The following is a 17,960-nucleotide window of genomic DNA, read 5'->3' as shown; positions in this document are numbered from 1 at the left end:
ATTTTATGATTGTAAGTATATTAATTATATAATTTTATTTTCAGAAAATACGTATTTAGTTAAAAAATTTTCCGACAATTAATGTTCAGAAATCATTTGCGACATTTTTAATGTGTTTGTGTGTGTTTTATTCTTTTATTATTTTAATTTTTGGCACTGTTTTAATAAAAATATTTGAGAAGTAGTAAGTATAAATTAGTTTTATATTTAAATAAAATATAAATAAAAAGTATATTAATTTCGTTTATAATTATATAATCATATAATAGAAGTATAACTTCTTACGTGCGTACAAAGTACACACACATTCTTTTTTTTTAAGTATATGGTCCTGGACCTCGATTTTTGATTCTTCGCTTCGTTATCGAACGTATTCGCTTCGTATCTGTTTAGTATACGAAGCGAATACGTTTAATAACGACGCGAAGGGTCAAAAATCGAGGTCCTGATCACTTGAATTCTAGATTACATTATATGTCTTTTCGTCCCCGAGTATTGTGTCTTTCATATTACTTGAATTTTGTAAACTTATTACAATATTTGAAAATTTGAACAGTTTCCCGAATCCCAATAATTTATAGATCAATGCATTGATGTCCGTGTTCTCTGCAGCCTCATCTATAACTTTCACAAATGGAAGTAAATTTTCTAGTTTGAAAGTTGACTTTATTGTCAATAATTTGTATTGGTGGACCTACAATAGAATCCAACAACAATACAAACAGCTTTTATGTTATACGCATGTAAACACATACCACGCCAGAAAAACACATCATGCGAAAGAACCAAATATCTCTCAAGATACCTCAAAAAATATACCTCAAGGTACCTAAAGAAATATCTCTCAAGAATGATATATTGAGCAAAATACACTTTAAGCCTTGTAACAATTCTATCTTTAATACTAATACAATCAACCAAATTTTTGTTTTAGGTTTCAAAAAGTTTTACTTGGAATATTATGTGCGATTAACGTTATTATAGTAAAATCGATATTCCTAACATCTCTCAATTATAATTCTAATGAAGGTACGTGTACTTTAGAATTTTTATACATAATTACTCGAAGACCAAGTATAATAAATGAAGTTAAGATACCTATAGTCTTACCATATTTCTAAGAGGCTCATTAATATTCACCTTAGTCGTACGCTATTATTCGAGGTGTGAAATTCCATAAACAAGGGATCTACCTGTTTTATGGAATATTTCCTTGTTTATGTAATTTCACACCTCGAACTATAGCACCCTGTTGAGCTGAATCTTAATGATTCTCTTGGAAATCGAGAAATCATTAGCATCGTACGTTACAAGGCAACCGTAAACCATTTGGGTTTAGGCAAGGTTTAGGGACAAGAGAAGCAATAGTAGCAACACAGGTGTTGGTCCAAAATTATTACGATCAGAGGAAGGACGTATTCCTGTGCTTTTTAGATTACGAGAAGGCTTTTGTTCGTGTCCAACATCACAAGTTAATGCAGATCCTCAAGAAGCTTGATATAGACCAAAAAGACATAAGATGCATTGAAAACTTGTACTGGTATCAGGCAGCATAATTAAAGATAGACAATTCTATACCCAAAATACCCAAACCCATACATATAAGAAGGGGTGTTCGGCAGGGATGTGTGCTTTCGCCTCTTTTATTTAACATTTATTCGGAAGCCATATTTCAAGAGTTTTTGGAAGATGCAGAGATTGGAATCAAAGTGAATGGAGTATTGATCAACAACAAACGATATGCTGATGATGCTGTCTTAATTTGTGACAACATAGCAGATCTTCAACAACTTGTCACTATAATCGGAGAATACAGTAAGCGAATGGGATTAGAGATTAATACCAAAAAGACCAAATTCATGATCATCTCCAGAAACTTGGATGCATTTGAAAACTCTACCATAACACTGAATACTAAGTCCATTGAAAGAGTGAGCAAATTTAAAGACCTGGGAACGTGGATTTTTGAAGACTGGGCATCGGACACGGAAGTAAAATGTCGCATTGAGCAAACTCGACAGGCTTTCGTATAATTCAGTAAGGCACTGACCTGTTCAGAGTTTGATCTTACACTGACACTAAGATTTACTACGTGTGGTCGGTGCTGCTATAAGGCATAGAAGGCTGAACACTCAAGACGAGGGATATAAACAGATTAGAAGCCTTCGAAATGTGGCTTTATCGTCGTATACTAAAGATACCATGGACGGCGAAAGTCACAAATGTAGATGTCCTTAAAAGAATCAACTAAGAACGCCAGATTTTCGAAAATATCAAGAAAATAAAAACGGCGTATTTGGGTCACATCATGCGAAACGAAAAATACCATTTCCTTCAACTTATACTCGAGGGTAAAATTGAAGGCAAGAGAGGAATACGACGCAAGAAAATGTCCTGGCTCCGAAACATAAGGCAATGGACAGGGATTAACGGCATAGACAATCTCTGATACACATTGCAAGAAACAGACAGTTAATGGAAAATGTGATCGCTAACATCCATTAGTGGATTTGCATTTGAAGAAGAAGAAGTACGTTACGAGTTCTATATTTCTATGCCAATTCTATGCCAATTTAGCCATTTTGCCAATCATAAACGTACATTACTGACATTGGCAACATCATAGTCAGTCATAATAATCACTCTATTCTTTTGTAGGAGAAACATACTCAAATCAAACCTTCGATTTTATCATAGTTGGTTCAGGTCCAACTGGAGCAGTAATTGCCAACAGATTGTCAGAAGCACCAGAATGGAACGTTCTTTTAGTAGAGGCTGGACCAGTTCCTACCGATCTTACAGATGTTCCCAGTCTTTGCGGAAGTTTCTCGTTTACCGATTATAACTGGGGTTATAGAGCAGAACCGCAGGAACATTTTTGTAGAGGTACAAATTTTTTAGGCGATTTTGTAACATAAGCAAAGTTTTAGGTATTTTTGATACATTTTTCCGACTACTGCTCGTTTTTGAAGATTATTCAGTGACCCCAAATTTCCCAAAATAAGAAAATCTGGCCCTTAGTATACTGATTTTAACATGTTTATGTATTTTTCGATGCGTTTTATACACTTTAAAATGTAATAATGCATTTCCACCCATTTTTCTATTGTAGACTTTTTTCCAGACGTCATTCTAATCCTAAATACAATGCACAAAGTTGCAAGTCTCTAGGTACCTACTATATTTAAAAATAGATTTATTCCTTTGTTTTTAGTGTTAAATGCCTGGTCTAATAAAAACAATGCCATACCTACATGTAAAATTAAAGTCGATGATCATAGTCTAGAAATATTATCATTTCTACATTTTTTCCGGTCAATCTAAGATAAGTATTTTTTTAGGCCCGATAAGAATGGTGTGTATTTATTATTAAAATCTAATGTGTTGCATATTATTTTCAAAGGAACAAACATCTGTGAATTATCTACCTCGACAAATCGTATATTATCGTATAGACATCTGTTTCTGGGTGCATGCTTTGTTAAATGATTTACCTCCCTCTATTTCAGCTACTTCTCAGTGCCATGTAATCCTGTAAAACTCTTCATAGCCTTCACCCTTCATTGATAAAATTGTAGTTAACTGTACTGATACCGAACACTCGTGGAGTACCGGTCCGATTCCGATATCAACCGATTGTAGATATAATACTCAAATAGGTACTCGCTCTGATACGATTGGTACGAAGTAATCAGAGTAATAAAAGTAATCAAAGTAACGATTTGCCTCTCTGTATAGTAATCGTAACTTTCGGTATTCGTAAGTAACGATTACTTTGTAACGAATAGTTACTTTTTCAACATCACTACAGCGTGGTGATTCTTTTAACTGCGTCCAACATTGACCTCTCCATTGCTCTCTGTGCCACTTGTATCTTATTGATTATTTTTCTGCCATTCTTCTTCTTGTAGTGCCTATCCGTTTCTGATGTTGGCGACCATCATGGCAATCTGTACTTTGCACACTGCTGCTCTGAAAAGATTTGTAGTGGTTGTGTTGAACCACGTACGTAAATTTTTCAGCCACGAAATTCTTCGCCTTCCTGGTCCTCGCTTTCCCTCTACTTTTCCCTGTAAGACCAGTTGCAGTAGTCCATATCTTTCACTGTTCCTCATAATGTGACCGAGGTATTCGATTTTGGCTGTTTTTATTTTGATTAACAGCTCTTTTTCTTTTTGCATTCTCAGCAAAACACCCTCATTAGTAATGTGGTCGGTATAAGATATCTTCAGGATTCGACGATAAAGCCACATCTCAAAAGCCTCAATTTTCTTGCAGGTGGCGTCTGTGAGAGTCCACGACTCAACTCCGTACAACAGTATAGGGAAGATATAACATCGTAGTAATCTGACTTTTATGGGTATCGACAAATCATGAGATTTGAACAACTTTGCCATTTTTTGAAATGCAGATCTTGCTTTCTCTATCCTACATTTGATTTCTATAGAATGGTCCCAATTTTCATTGACGTTCGTACCAAGGTAGGTATATGTCTTTACTCTTTCTATTTGTTGACCATTTACACTGATTCGTCCAAATTGCTGTTTGTTCTTAGAGATAATCATACATTTTGTTTTCTTAGTGTTTAGTGAAAGTCCGTATCTCTGACTGACCTTCGCGATTCTGTTCATTAACTCCTGTAGGGCTTCAGAACTGTCAGCGAATACCACAGTGTCGTCTGCGTATCTTATGTTATTGATACATTCTCCGTTAATTAGAATTCCGGCTTCAACATCATCCACTGATTCTTAAAAGATTTCCTCAGAGTAGATGTTAAAAAGCAGGGGGGATAGTATACATCCCTGACGGACCCCACGTTTGATTTTGATATCGATGTCGTGGTTTACTGTATCGAACGCTTTATGGTAATCAATGAAACATGCATAAATATCGCAATTTACGTCTCTACATCGTTGAAATAGCACTTGTATACTAAATAGAGCCTCTCTTGTACCCACTGCATTTCGAAAACCAAACTGTGTTCGTCTGATTTTTTCTTCGCACAGTCTATATATCCTTTGGTGTATAATTTTTAGAAACAGTTTTAAAATATGGCTCATTAAGCTGATGGTTTGGAAATCACTGCAGGATACGGACTTTGTTTTCTTTGGTAAAGCAACAAACGTCGAGTTCAACCATGTTTTTGGTATTACTCCGCTTAAATATATGTCGTTAAATATTTTGGTTAGGCGTTGAGTACCGTCGGTGTTAAATAGTTTTATGAGTTCAGCATATGCATTGTCGGGTCCAGGAGCTTTGCCATCTTTTAGTTGTGATATTGCTCTTTCCACTTCATCTGATGTGATTGGTAAGTGGTCATCACATATGTAGAATGGAGGTTGTTCGGATCTAGTATCAACAAAGAGTTCCTCTATGTATTTTGTTCATATGCAGATTTCTTGATTTTTGTCTGTGATGATATTCCCCTGTTGGTCTCGCAATTTGCTAGCTGTGTTAGATTTCTGAAGACCAGCTGCTTGTTTCACCTTTTTATGCATGTTAAACGTATCATGTTTTTGCTCTAACGACTCTATCTCTTCACATTGTGATTTTAACCAATTTTCTTTGGCCTTTCTTATTTCAGTTCTTATTTGTCTCTGAATCGTGTTGTACATTATTTTGTTTTTTTTTATTTTCTTCTGTCTTCCATAAGTTGTAGTATATTGTCGTTCATCCAACTTTTTCTCATCTCTTTCTTTTCTATTAGATGTTCTTCTCTGATGCTGTTAAAGGTTTCACATATATTTTGGAGTGATTCTTCGGCATTATATGTTTGCTCCATATTAATTAGTTTCTCTGAAAGAATCTGTGCGACTGTCTCTTTTGTTTTCTTATCTTTTAGTATTCTCATATCGCACTTTTTGTTGCTGTTCTTTTTTGCAACCTTCTTGAATCTAAACCTAAAACCAACAACAGGAACATGATCTGATGATACGTCAGCACCGGGGCAACCCTTAACCGATAGACATCCATTACGGAATCTCTTGTTCACCATTATGTACCTAGTCAATTTGATTCCGTATTACGTTTCCTGGTTGATCTTGCGGGGAGACTCAGGTGTACAAGAGTCTTGGTGGTAGTTTGAAGAATGTGTTTAGTATTGCAAATTCTTCTTCTTCTACAAACAGTTTTAATCTGTCTCCCCTTTTATTTCTCTGTCCTAGACCAAAATCACCTATGAATTCACCGCTTCTCCCTTTACCAATTTTCGCATTGAAGTCACCCATAATAATATTTATATCTTCTTTTTTAAGTCGTTTAAGTGACTTTATCAACAACTCATAGAATTGCTCTAGATCTTCTTCTGGTTTATCGCTCGTGGGGGCATACACTTGTAATATATTTAATTTGACGGGGCTAGTATTCAGTTGGATTATTATTAATCTTTCAGAAATAGGTATAACATTTGTAACATATTGACGTAATTGGGGAGACACGATTATTCCAACCCCATATATATGTTGACCATCGTCATTTCCTGAGTGGTATACCATATGGTTGTCAACAATACAAGCACCACTATTTGGCCACCTCATTTCGCTTATGCCCATTATACCGATTCCGAGTCTGGTCATTTCTGGAATGGTATTATGAATTTTTCCAGCCTGATACATTGTCTTCACATTCCAGGTACATATTTTAATAATCAACTCTGCTGTTCTTAGAGACACTTTTCCAGATCTGTCACAGGGTTTTCGCTGGGTTACGACCTGGGAGGCCCTATGGTCTAAAGGTGGATCACCTCCCCTGCCGAAGCTTGGCTTCCGTATTCCATGATTAGTAACTATTTCCACTTCAGCTGGATTTGCCATGATAGCTTTACTAGAGATGTCATCAGGGACCTTTAATGCAGTGGTTTCTCGTTGCCTTCTGCATTCTGATGCCGTTGACCACTTTCTTGGTTCGTCCGCCTTTGAGACCAATTTCCCAGTCTCAGGACAACAGAGTGCACTTCCATTTACCAGCTCGTCCGCCCGAAGCCGTTGGCCAGTAAATGGTGGATTGCTTATCCCGGCAAACACTCGGACGTCAGAGCCTCGTTAGTTGTCTAGCAGGATGTACCAGATGACCATGATCTAGATCACCATACGAGCAGGTGAGGTTGACATTTGAACAGGAGAGGCTATCACTATCCCTTAACATCCCTATTCTGCCATTAGTTCAGATATTTTGAGACAGTACAAAGTTGGTAATTTATTGTGTTTTGCAAAAGTTAATTTTAAGGTCTACTCATTTACAAGAGCCTTGTAGGTCCTGAAGAGGTTGGCGGGTATGATCTATGATCTCTGATGCAATATAATTTTGTAGGTTGTATTAACAAAACGTTAAAATACAGTCATGGCAAAGTGCTCGGAGGAACCTCTATCCTTAATTTCATGCTACACGTTCGAGGAAACAGAAGAGACTACGATAAATGGGCAAAACTAGGCAATCCAGGCTGGTCCTTTAAAGAGGTCCTTCCATATTTCCTAAAGTCTGAAGATTTTAATGTGGACGGAGGTGATGAAGGGTTTCATAATAAAGGAGGATATCTCTCGATCAGTGATGTACCCTTCAGAACGGGGTTGGTCGATGCTTTGGTGAAGAGTGGACAGGAATCTGGTTATCCGTATGTTGATTATAATGGAAAAGAACAAATAGGGGTAAGATTAATTTTAAATTTATACAGAATATACTAGTATACTTTATACTATACCATTGTATAATATTTTAGTATTGTGTAGCAAGTAGCTTTTCGTGGAGCCAACGAAGTTGCCTCATGTCTTCTTCAGCTTGTTAGTCGAAGTCTGACTCTTAAGAAGCTTCTTCTTCTTCAGGTGCCGTGTCCGTATTCAGACGTTGGCTGTCATCATGTTTACAAGTTCCTGAAACCTCTCTCTATCGGCTGCCGAAATAATTCTTCTACCGTGGTACCACACCATTGTCTAATATTACGCAACCATGAGAGTTTCTTTCGACCAATCCATCTCTTTCCCTCCACTTTTCCTTGAATTATAAGGCGAAGTAGATAGTATTTAGGTCCTCTAATTATATGGCCGAAGTATTCTGTTTTTCTCCTCTTTATGATGTTTATGAGCAGACGTTCTGAATTCATCATTTGGAGAACATTTTCATTGGAAGTGTGCGAAACCCATGATATCTTTAGGATTCGTCGATAGCACCACAATTCGAATGCTTCTAATTTATTTAGCATTGTGCTTTTTAACGTCCATGTCTCACAACCATACAATAATATAGAAAACATGTAACATTTTAGGACCTTTTTGCGAATCTTCATCGACAGGCTTCGGTTACATAAAACTGGTTTCCAGGTCATAAAAGCCTTACGTGATATTTCAATCCTGGTTATTATCTCTTCATCACAATCGCAATTTACATTTAACCAACTGCCAAGGTATTTAAAATGGTTTACTCGTTCTATCTCCTCTCCATCAAGAGAAAGCACGCCTTGATCTACATTTATCTTTCCAACTGCCATACACTTTGTCTTTGAAATATTGATTTTTAGGCCTCTCCGAGAACTTGCTTCACCGACTAGATTTACTAATGTCTGGAGATCTTCTAAATTTTCTGCAAGAATGGCCGTGTCGTCAGCACGGTTGATATCTGATATTGTTGATTACTTCTCCGCCCAGTCTTACTCCCTCTTGTCTGTCGTCCAAAGCCTCCCTAAAGATTTCTTCAGAGTATAGATTAAAGAGACTGGGTGACAAAACACAGCCCTGTCGCACACCACGTTTGATGGGTAGTTTTTCAGTACGACTATCTCCAACTTGGGTAGATGCTACTTGATTGTAATATAAGTATTTTAGCAGTCTTATATCGTAGTGGTTAAGTCCTACTGCCTGAAGGCAATTGAAAAGTATATGGTGTTGTACTCGGTCGAATGCCTTCTCGAAGTCGATGAAACAAACATAAACGTTCTTTCGGAATTCACAGCTTTTTTGTAAAAGAACGCGCATACAAAATAGTGCCTCTCTAGTTCCTAGACCATCTCTAAATTCAAATTGCTTATTACCCATTCTACTTTCACACAGAAGGAATACTCGGTTTTGTATAATTCGTAAAAATATCTTAAGTGCGTGACTCATCAAACTGATTAGTCTAAAATCGCTACATTTGGTGGGCCTGCTTTTCTTTGGTAATGTTATAAACAATGACTCCAACCAATCATCTGGTATTTTTCCTTCGTTGTAAATTTTGTTAAAAAAAGTGGTTAAGTAGGTAATGTTTTCCTCATCCAAAAGTTTAAGTAGCTCAGCAGGGATTTGATCTGATCCGGGTGCTTTATTGTTTTTGGCTGGCTGTGTTGCTTTTCTGACTTCAGAATTCAGTATACTGGGACCTGTGTCTAACTGGTTGTCACAGGTAGTATGTGGAGCATTTTCTCGAGAAACATCGTCAAAAAGGTCAGTGATGTATCTATTCCATTCTTTGCACTGTTGTTCGTGATCACAAATTTTTCCGTCTACGTTTTTAAGTACGTGAGCATTTTTTTGTTTTCTATATCCGGAGGTGTATTTAAGTTTCTTGTGAAGGTTGAAAATGTCATGTTTTTTTTTTGGAGGTCTTCTATTTCTTTACAGGAATTCTCGAGCCAGGATTCTTTGGCTTGTTTAATTTTTCTTCTTATGAGTTGATTTCTTACGAAACACGAAAGTAATAACACCGACCTTTGTTGAAAATGTACATGTAAATGTGTTTGAAAATGTGATAACAAAAGGCTTAAAAATGGTTTTGACTGCTTCGTTTGAGCGAGGCTACCACTTTCTGAAACTTCTTTCTGAATGTTGGTTGGACGCATTTCCTCACACACAACACCTAAACCTGTAGCTCTAGCGCTGTACAGTTTTGTTATTACAAAACTCTTAATTTTCAATTGAAAGTAACTACTAATTAATGACAAAATATTGTCGATCTCTTGTCCGGCAAATTTACAGCCTCGTTTTTTTTAGTCAGAAAACGTAAATACAGACAGGTTATGTTTAGCGATTACAAATGTCATATTTTTATTTTTTTAACTTTCAAATAAAACATGTTTATTAAAAAAATAAGTCTCGAAAACTTGTAAAAAACGATTTTTTTTATTTTTTTCTTATTTATGAATTTGGTACCATAGCGCGCGCAACAAGACCAGCCGAAGAATTGCTTAGTAGACAAAGAAAGAAACAGGATAGATAATAGGGTGGGCTGAAAAAAATAAATGTTTTTTTTTTCAAGTGCTATACCGCGAAAAACTTGCATATATACTTCATAAATAAAATGCAACTGAGAAAAAAATTATTTTTTCAATATCACGGTAGCGCAATGCAATTAAAATAGTTCGTTTTTTGAAAAAAACTTGGATTTTTAAAATTTTTTCTCCGGTGTAAAAACTTTAAATAATCAATCGCTATAGTGAAAAAACTGTATAATTTGACTTAGAAAACAGAAATACACAATGAACCAGTTTAAAAAACAATGTTTACGGTAGCGCAAACAGCTTTAAATAACGGATAATTACGCTAAAAGGCGCAGTTTACAACACTGCCGTCCTGCGACAGTTTACTCACAATGCCTTTTAATAAAAAGATTTCTTTTAATTTATTTGTTGTTTAAAGTGTGGGGACTGCAAATTAATAATTCAAATTCCTTTTAACATAGTTTATTAGCATCAACTTAAATCATAGCATTACAAATCTTTCATGAAAATTGTTATTGAAAATTCAAAAAGGAATTTTGATTAGTAGAATATATTTCATCACTAAGTCCATAATCATTCTTGTTTAGGAAGTTTGAAGGCTGATTTGCTTTCAAAGCATGGCATAGCTGCTCTTGACTGTAGTGTAGTTCGGATGAGCCCATCTCTTGCTTCAAAACCAACTACTTTTTGTGAAGCGCTGGTTACAAGTTTGATGCATCGTTCAACCGCTTGCGTATGACAAGGAAATTTGTCGAATCTCCATTCAGCTGCGGTGTCCCCAGTGAAGATTTTTGCACGAATTTCTTCGTCGCTGATTCTTCTTAGTAATGGTGGTGGTGACAATGTGGTGGCAGTCCAGTCAATCAGTTCACTGTACTCTGTGGCTTGAAAATTTAATTTGGGTGGATGGAAAGCTCTAATTGACTTTCTTTTGGGTGCTGATGTCCTGGCCTTTATGATTCGTCTCAATCCCAATTCTCTTATGTGAGTTCTTTTATCTACTATCATACTCAACATCAAGTTTTCTGGGTGGGCAAAGTAAGCGTTCCTTTCAATAACGGGGTCTATTACTTGAAGCAGATTTTCAGGCAGGAATCTTGAGGATTTTACAGTTTGAAATATGTGTTCTGGTCCATCAGTTAAGTACTTGCTTTTTTTGATATTGAACCAAACAGGCATGTATGACTTCAGAATAAAATGAACTACGATTTTATGTTCGTCTGATGGATATTCAACACTCACATACAATCTTAGAATCCTGTTAGCCATTGTTAGCCATCTTGCGTGAGAGAGTGGGCCAGGTTCACGGTGAGATAAATCTATGGGACAGATTCCTGATTGTACAGCAGAACTTATGTCCAGTAAATACTGTTGGTCCTTGCTCAATATGCTTCGGTCAATATCTGGAATTTCACACTCCACACTAGCAAATTTCACCAAGGGGAGTTTTTCGCAGTTATTGAGCTCTGTTCCGATAGGTCCTTTAAATGTTGTAGGCCCTGTAGTGTCTCCATCCAAAAACTGGAACAGGTGTCGGAGTGGTAATTCGTTGAAGTGCAAGAGACAAACTGCCCACTGCATTGGCCTTTTCAATTTTTCTTCAATTGTTCGAATTACGCCCCCTTTCCACCCTGTATTTGTAACGGTGCCGTCACATCCAATGACGTCTAAATCATCAAGGGAAAGTCCAGTTTTTTTCAAATAAGTAATTATACTGTCGGCAATGTTTTGAGCAGATCCAGAACAAGGTGTAACATGACCAACATATACAGATCCAGGTTCTTGAATGATAGAATAATGTTCTTCCTTAATCACTCTCCGAAAATGCTTTGAATTTACCTTCTCAATCACAATGGTGTCATCTTTCCTTCCATCAAAATACAATCCTTGAAATGTGTTGAGCTCAGCCTTATTCTGCACCTGCAGTTCTGTGCGGATAACCTTTTTCCCCCTTCGGATTTTATTTTTATCAATAACATTAGAATGTTCAGTTTCAGTTATAATACCAAAATCTTGCAAAAGGCTAGAAGCAATAGCAGCTGTTGCTCTATCAGAAACTCCAAAACGATCACTTGTTAGCGCAGTATTAGTCAATTTAATTCGCATCTGCCATGGTGACTTTACAACAGGTTCAAACTCTTCTTCATCGCTACTATCCTCATTTCTATTTATTTCAGTTGAGTCAAAGTCTTCTATTTGTGTAGGTTCCATAGTTTTTGAGCACGATGGCTGTGACAATGAGTCAACGTTCGACTGACATCTGCTGTACTCAGACTCAGTGTTTTTTCTTTTTTGTCTTCGAATAATTTTTTTTGACTCCTTCACATCTACGTTACCAATTTTGCCTAAACTATGTTTTCTTTGAAGGTACAAAAACTTAAGTTCAATGACTGGTACTTTTTTTGACTTCTCACATGTACAAACAATCGATACCGGACACTCACACAAGTCAACGGCCTTTCGGCAATTGCAATCTAATGTTATTGTGCATTTGCATGCGGAGATATCAAACAGTCGCAAGGACTTTTGCTTGAAATCTTCAACTTTTTTTTTGAACGAGTCTTTTTCCTTATCTCGTTTGTAGCACTTCATAAGACCTCTGTAACTGTTATTGTAGGCATTGATCATTTGAACAATTCTGTAAAGGGAGACTGTTGGTATTGAGGCTTTATCAAATAATTGCTTAACTTTCGGTGCAACAATATTAGAAATTTGTGAAAAACTGTTGTTGTTCAACAATTTGTTGTTGGTTTCCACAGCTAAATTGTAATGTTCAAGAAAGAAGCACTTTAAAACGTTTTCATAGGAAGGCAGTTTACTTACAGGTAGTTCCTTTGGGTAACCGAATATTGGACAATCAAACTCACTACGCGTAATTTTCTTGGACAAAGCCATGACACTCAACACACACTCAACGTAACAGTAAAAGTAACACAACAAAAGCTTTGACACTGACAAACACTGCCGAGTCACTGACGCGAGCTCACAAAATGGCGAAGCAAGCGTACACAACACAAGGAATTGTGGGTTGGGTACGAGTGGTGGGGGAAACGGTACAGTCACATACAAAACGAATCATTCCGCGCGGGACGGCAGTGTTGTAAACTGCGCCTTTTAGCGTAATTATCCGTTATTTAAAGCTGTTTGCGCTACCGTAAACATTGTTTTTTAAACTGGTTCATTGTGTATTTCTGTTTTCTAAGTCAAATTATACAGTTTTTTCACTATAGCGATTGATTATTTAAAGTTTTTACACCGGAGAAAAAATTTTAAAAATCCAAGTTTTTTTCAAAAAACGAACTATTTTAATTGCATTGCGCTACCGTGATATTGAAAAAATAATTTTTTTCTCAGTTGCATTTTATTTATGAAGTATATATGCAAGTTTTTCGCGGTATAGCACTTGAAAAAAAAAACATTTATTTTTTTCAGCCCACCCTAATAGATAACTCTCATTAATAAACCTTCGCAAAGTGATTTATTTTTTTAATAAAATAATTATTCAATTTATTAGTAATTATTTATCCATAACGTATTTCACATATCTTTTGAACGGTTATACTTATAATAGTGAAATTTGGACCCTCTTTTTAGTCCGACAGAAATAATCTACTTTATTTTAACGTATAATCTTTTGATTCAAATTAAAAATTATAGTTTAGCAATAACAAAACCCAACCGCGCTAGAGGTACAGGTTTATAGACGGAGACGCAGCGCTGAAAAATCTATTTGAATTTACTAAAGCTAGAATTTTCACAGTTGATTACTGTGAGTGTATAGAGAAACATACTGCGTTCGGTCAAGCGAAACGTAGAACAGGGGTTACTGAGAGGGTATCAAAGTTGCTTTCATATGAAAGTAATTATTTCCATTTACTAAGGCTGAAAATCAGTTCACACATTCTAAATTAAATATAAATAAAAGTTATTATAGTCGGTCAGCTGTATAACGGGACAGAGCCGGTCGGTCGGCCCCAATAGTCGATTGAGGAAATGAAGCATTTTGGCTCGCAATTTTTTCGTCCAGCATGGATTTACTTGAAATTTTCACAGAAGGTAGGGAATAGTCCAAGGATCATTTTCTATATCATGCCGCTATTATACGCTAAAACCTTGGGGGTGGTTGCCACCCCATCTCGGGGGTGGGAATTTTTTTATTACATTTTAGCCATGTAATTCGATGGAAAATATGATTCTAAGAAAAAAATGTTTTTTACATTTTCTTCGTAAAACTAATATTTTTCGAGTTATTCGCGCTTGAAAATAACAGTTTTTCGACGAAAAAATCGACTTTTTTATAGGATTTTTTGAGAATATCTCGAAAAATATGCTTAATCAAAAAAACTGTAGATATCAAAATTGTATCTTTTAGTAACACAAACCAAATTATTTTCCAAAAATATCTTTAAGACTAATACAAACCGAGATACGGCATGTTAAAAGTTAGCTTTTTTCGTCAAATGCATAATTTGAAATATTCAAAGCCAAATAATGAGAAAAATTTGCATTTTTCGAGGAAAACTTAAATAATCTTTTTTCAAGTATATCTACAATTAGACCTTTCAAAAACGAAATAATAAAAAGTTTTTAGCGTGAAAATTAAGCGACTTATAATCAAAAAAATTTCGGTACCTGCATTTGTCTACGAAAAAATCAGTGAAAACAATCCCCTAACAACCTTCCTAATTCAAAATTGGTCTTCACCTTTCTGTAGTTCCTTTTATATTTATATTATCAATACACTTAAGGAGTTTGACCTATTTAAAATGCCTAATTTTGGAAAAATATTATATCTCACTGTGTACTGATTTTCAGCCTTAGTAAATGGATTTAATTACTTTCGTAGAAAAGCAACTTTGATACCCTCTCAGTAATGAGACCCCTCAAAAACGATTTTGTAGGATTTTTAAAGAGCTATAAGATTGTGTAAATAAAATTCCGTAAGATGCCTTAGTTTTTCTATGGGGCGGGTTTAAAGGGCTCGAATAAGGGGGTGTTTGCTGGTAAATAGAGGTTTTAAACATCTATATCTGGCTAACTATTCACTGTAATGAAAATATATGGACAGGATAATTTTAGTCATTAAAAAACTACAATTTAGTAAATTATAATTTTTCTATATCTTCAGTATTTTCGGAGATATTTTGAAGTGAAAGGTGAAAAATACCAAATTGCAAAAAATCAATTTTTCTTTAAACTCCAATTTTTCCAAAATTATGCATATTAAATAGGTCAAACTCCTTGAGTGTATTGATAATATAAATATAAGAGAAACTACAGAAAGGTGAGGACCAATTTTGAATTAGGAAGGTTGTTTCCACTGATTTTTTCGTAGAGAAAAGCAGGTACCAACATTTTTTTTGTAAGTCGCTTAATTTCCATGTTTAACTTTTTATTATTATTTTTTGAAAGGTCTAATTGTATATTTGAAAAAAGATTATTTAAGTTTTCCTCGAAAAATTCAAATTTTTCATATTATTTGGCTTTGAATATTTCAAAATATGCATTCGACGAACAAAGCTAAATTTAACATGCCGTATCTCGGTTTGTATTGGTCCTAAAGATATTATAGGAAAAGAATTTGGTTTATGTTACTAAAAGATACAATTTCAATATCTACAGTTTTTTTGATTAAATGCATATTTTTCGAGGTATATAAAAAACCCTCTAAAAAATTCTCGTCGAAAAACTGTTATATTCAAGCGCGAATAACTCGAAAAATATTAGTTTTACGAAGAAAATGTTAAATACATTTTTTTCTGAGAATTACTTTTTCCATCGAATTACATGGTTAAAATGCAATAAAAAAATTCCCACCCCCCGAGATGGGGTGACAACCACCCCCAAGGTTTTAGCGTATGATAGCGGCATGATATATAAAATCATTCTTGGACTATTCCTTACCTTCTGTGAAAATTTCAAGTAAATCCATGCTATACTAAAAAATTGCGAGCCAAAATGCTTCATTTCCTCAATCGACTATTGGGGCCGATCGACCGGCTCTGTCCCGTTATACAGCTGACCGACTATAATAACTTTTATTTATATTTAATTTAGAATGTGTGTACTGATTTTCAGCCTTAGTAAATGGAAATAATTACCTTCGTAGGAAGCAACTTTGATACCCTCTCAGTAACCCCTGTTCTACGTTTCGCTTGACCGGCCGCAGTATGTTTCTCTACACACTCACACCAATCAACTGTGAAAAATCTAGCTTTAGTAAATTCAAATAGATTTTTCAGCGCTGCCTCTTGGTCTATTTGGTGTTGTACGTGTATAAACGGGTCCGACCTGCACTCTCAAAATTTTCTGTAGTGTTTTCTGTGGTAGACTCGCTCAAACGAAGCAAATAAAACCATTTTTAAAAATTGTAATCATTTTCAAAATAAGACGGTGTCCCGAGGACTGATACATTGTTTTTTTTTTATTTAAAAGTCATGTAAATTTGAACATCTCTCCCAGATTTATATGGATATCGAGACCAGAAGCTGGATCAATGTTGTGTATGAAAGCAAAAACTTCTCTTTTAATTAAGTTGTTACGACGAAACATAATGTGTCAAGCTGATATTCCGCGGAAATTAAAAACTGTATTTTGTTTCTGTGTTGTTTGATATTTTTGATTTAACTTCGTACAAATATTCTCGTTTAAAAAATGGTTTAATGGAACATTAAAAGCAGACTTTTCAAAATTATACATATACAATTTTCCATTAAAAAAAATGTTTTTCATGTTTTGAATGAAACTATGCTTTTTCACTCAAAACAAAATCAAATATTAAAGTGGCATGTTAATAGCGAATTCTAGTCACTGTTAATAAACAGAATTTGGCAGTTTAGAAGAACTTGTTTAGTTACATAGTGGAAATAACAATATTTTCTCCCTTATGTTCAAAACCTATTTAACCACACGATTGTTTTGCGAAGGGTAAACAGTTTAAGGGGATAGGTGCAAAATCTTAGTCCAATATTTTATAAATGCATTCATCTTTTTCGAATCCTGAGAAAACTAATAAGTATTTTTGAAAAAGTTAAACGCAGAATGAAAGATAACATTATTACCGAGGGCCAGAAGTCATTGAAAACTTCTATAAGGTTTATTTTAGTTAGTTAAAGGAGTGAAAAAAAAAAGAAAATTTAGTGTTATGTATTTTTAATTTCAAATATTTCATTAAAAGAAACTTTGTGTTTATTCCAGTACTTCTAATTGCAACTCTGGAACCGGAAGTCCGAGGTTAAATTTCTCAACTTTAATACCATCATTGGGCTATAAGCTCTCATTTGACACTTCATTCGTCATTATAACTGTTTTAATAACGTCGGACTTATATTCGCGTTCAGGCAGACGGATGGATAGAAAAGCATGAAACCGGAAGTATGTATTTGTTCTCGACTTGCTAAGGCTCGTCGAATAATATATCGCTTGTAGTATTTCGGCGAATAAAAATAGATGGAGAAATGCTCAATCATCTGCGTTTTGCCGACGATATAGTATTTATAAGAATTAGAAAACGTATCTTCAGCAATAGGTTTAAAAATGAGCATCAATAAGACCATATTTATGACAAATTTAGTTCCCAGCGAACACCTAACCATCCAAAATCAAGTTGTAGAATTGACAGAAAAGTACATAGTCGGTCATAAAATCAGAATACGCATTGATAATCTGGGCCTGGATTCCGTGCACTGTAGATATCTACACGTCGCTTTCTATCGATGTCAATTTTCGTAAAAATATTTGAATTTTTAGCTTTAATTGAATTATTTTCTAGTTTTGC

At 35.2% G+C, this 17,960-nt stretch overlaps 2 protein-coding genes across 2 annotated transcripts in view; one reads left to right on the top strand and one right to left on the bottom strand.

Annotated features, from left to right (window-relative positions):
• LOC114339236 (protein NDRG3) overlaps positions 1-17,960 on the bottom strand; it is a 658,690-nt gene that overhangs the window by 585,055 nt on the left and 55,675 nt on the right. The window lies entirely within an intron of this gene.
• Positions 1-17,960, top strand: part of LOC126891994 (glucose dehydrogenase [FAD, quinone]-like) — a 51,634-nt gene that overhangs the window by 3,397 nt on the left and 30,277 nt on the right. The window contains exons 2-4 of the mRNA XM_050661372.1: positions 935-1,029; positions 2,659-2,886; positions 7,309-7,643. Of these exons, the coding sequence (XP_050517329.1) occupies positions 935-1,029; positions 2,659-2,886; positions 7,309-7,643 (658 nt within the window). The remainder of the gene's footprint in view (positions 1-934; positions 1,030-2,658; positions 2,887-7,308; positions 7,644-17,960) is intronic.

The sequence above is a fragment of the Diabrotica virgifera genome, chromosome 9 (genome assembly GCF_917563875.1).
Source record: "Diabrotica virgifera virgifera chromosome 9, PGI_DIABVI_V3a".
NCBI lineage: Eukaryota > Metazoa > Arthropoda > Insecta > Coleoptera > Chrysomelidae > Diabrotica > Diabrotica virgifera.
The sequence above is the reverse complement of the archived record's forward strand: the minus strand, read 5'-3'. Positions and strand labels throughout refer to the sequence as shown.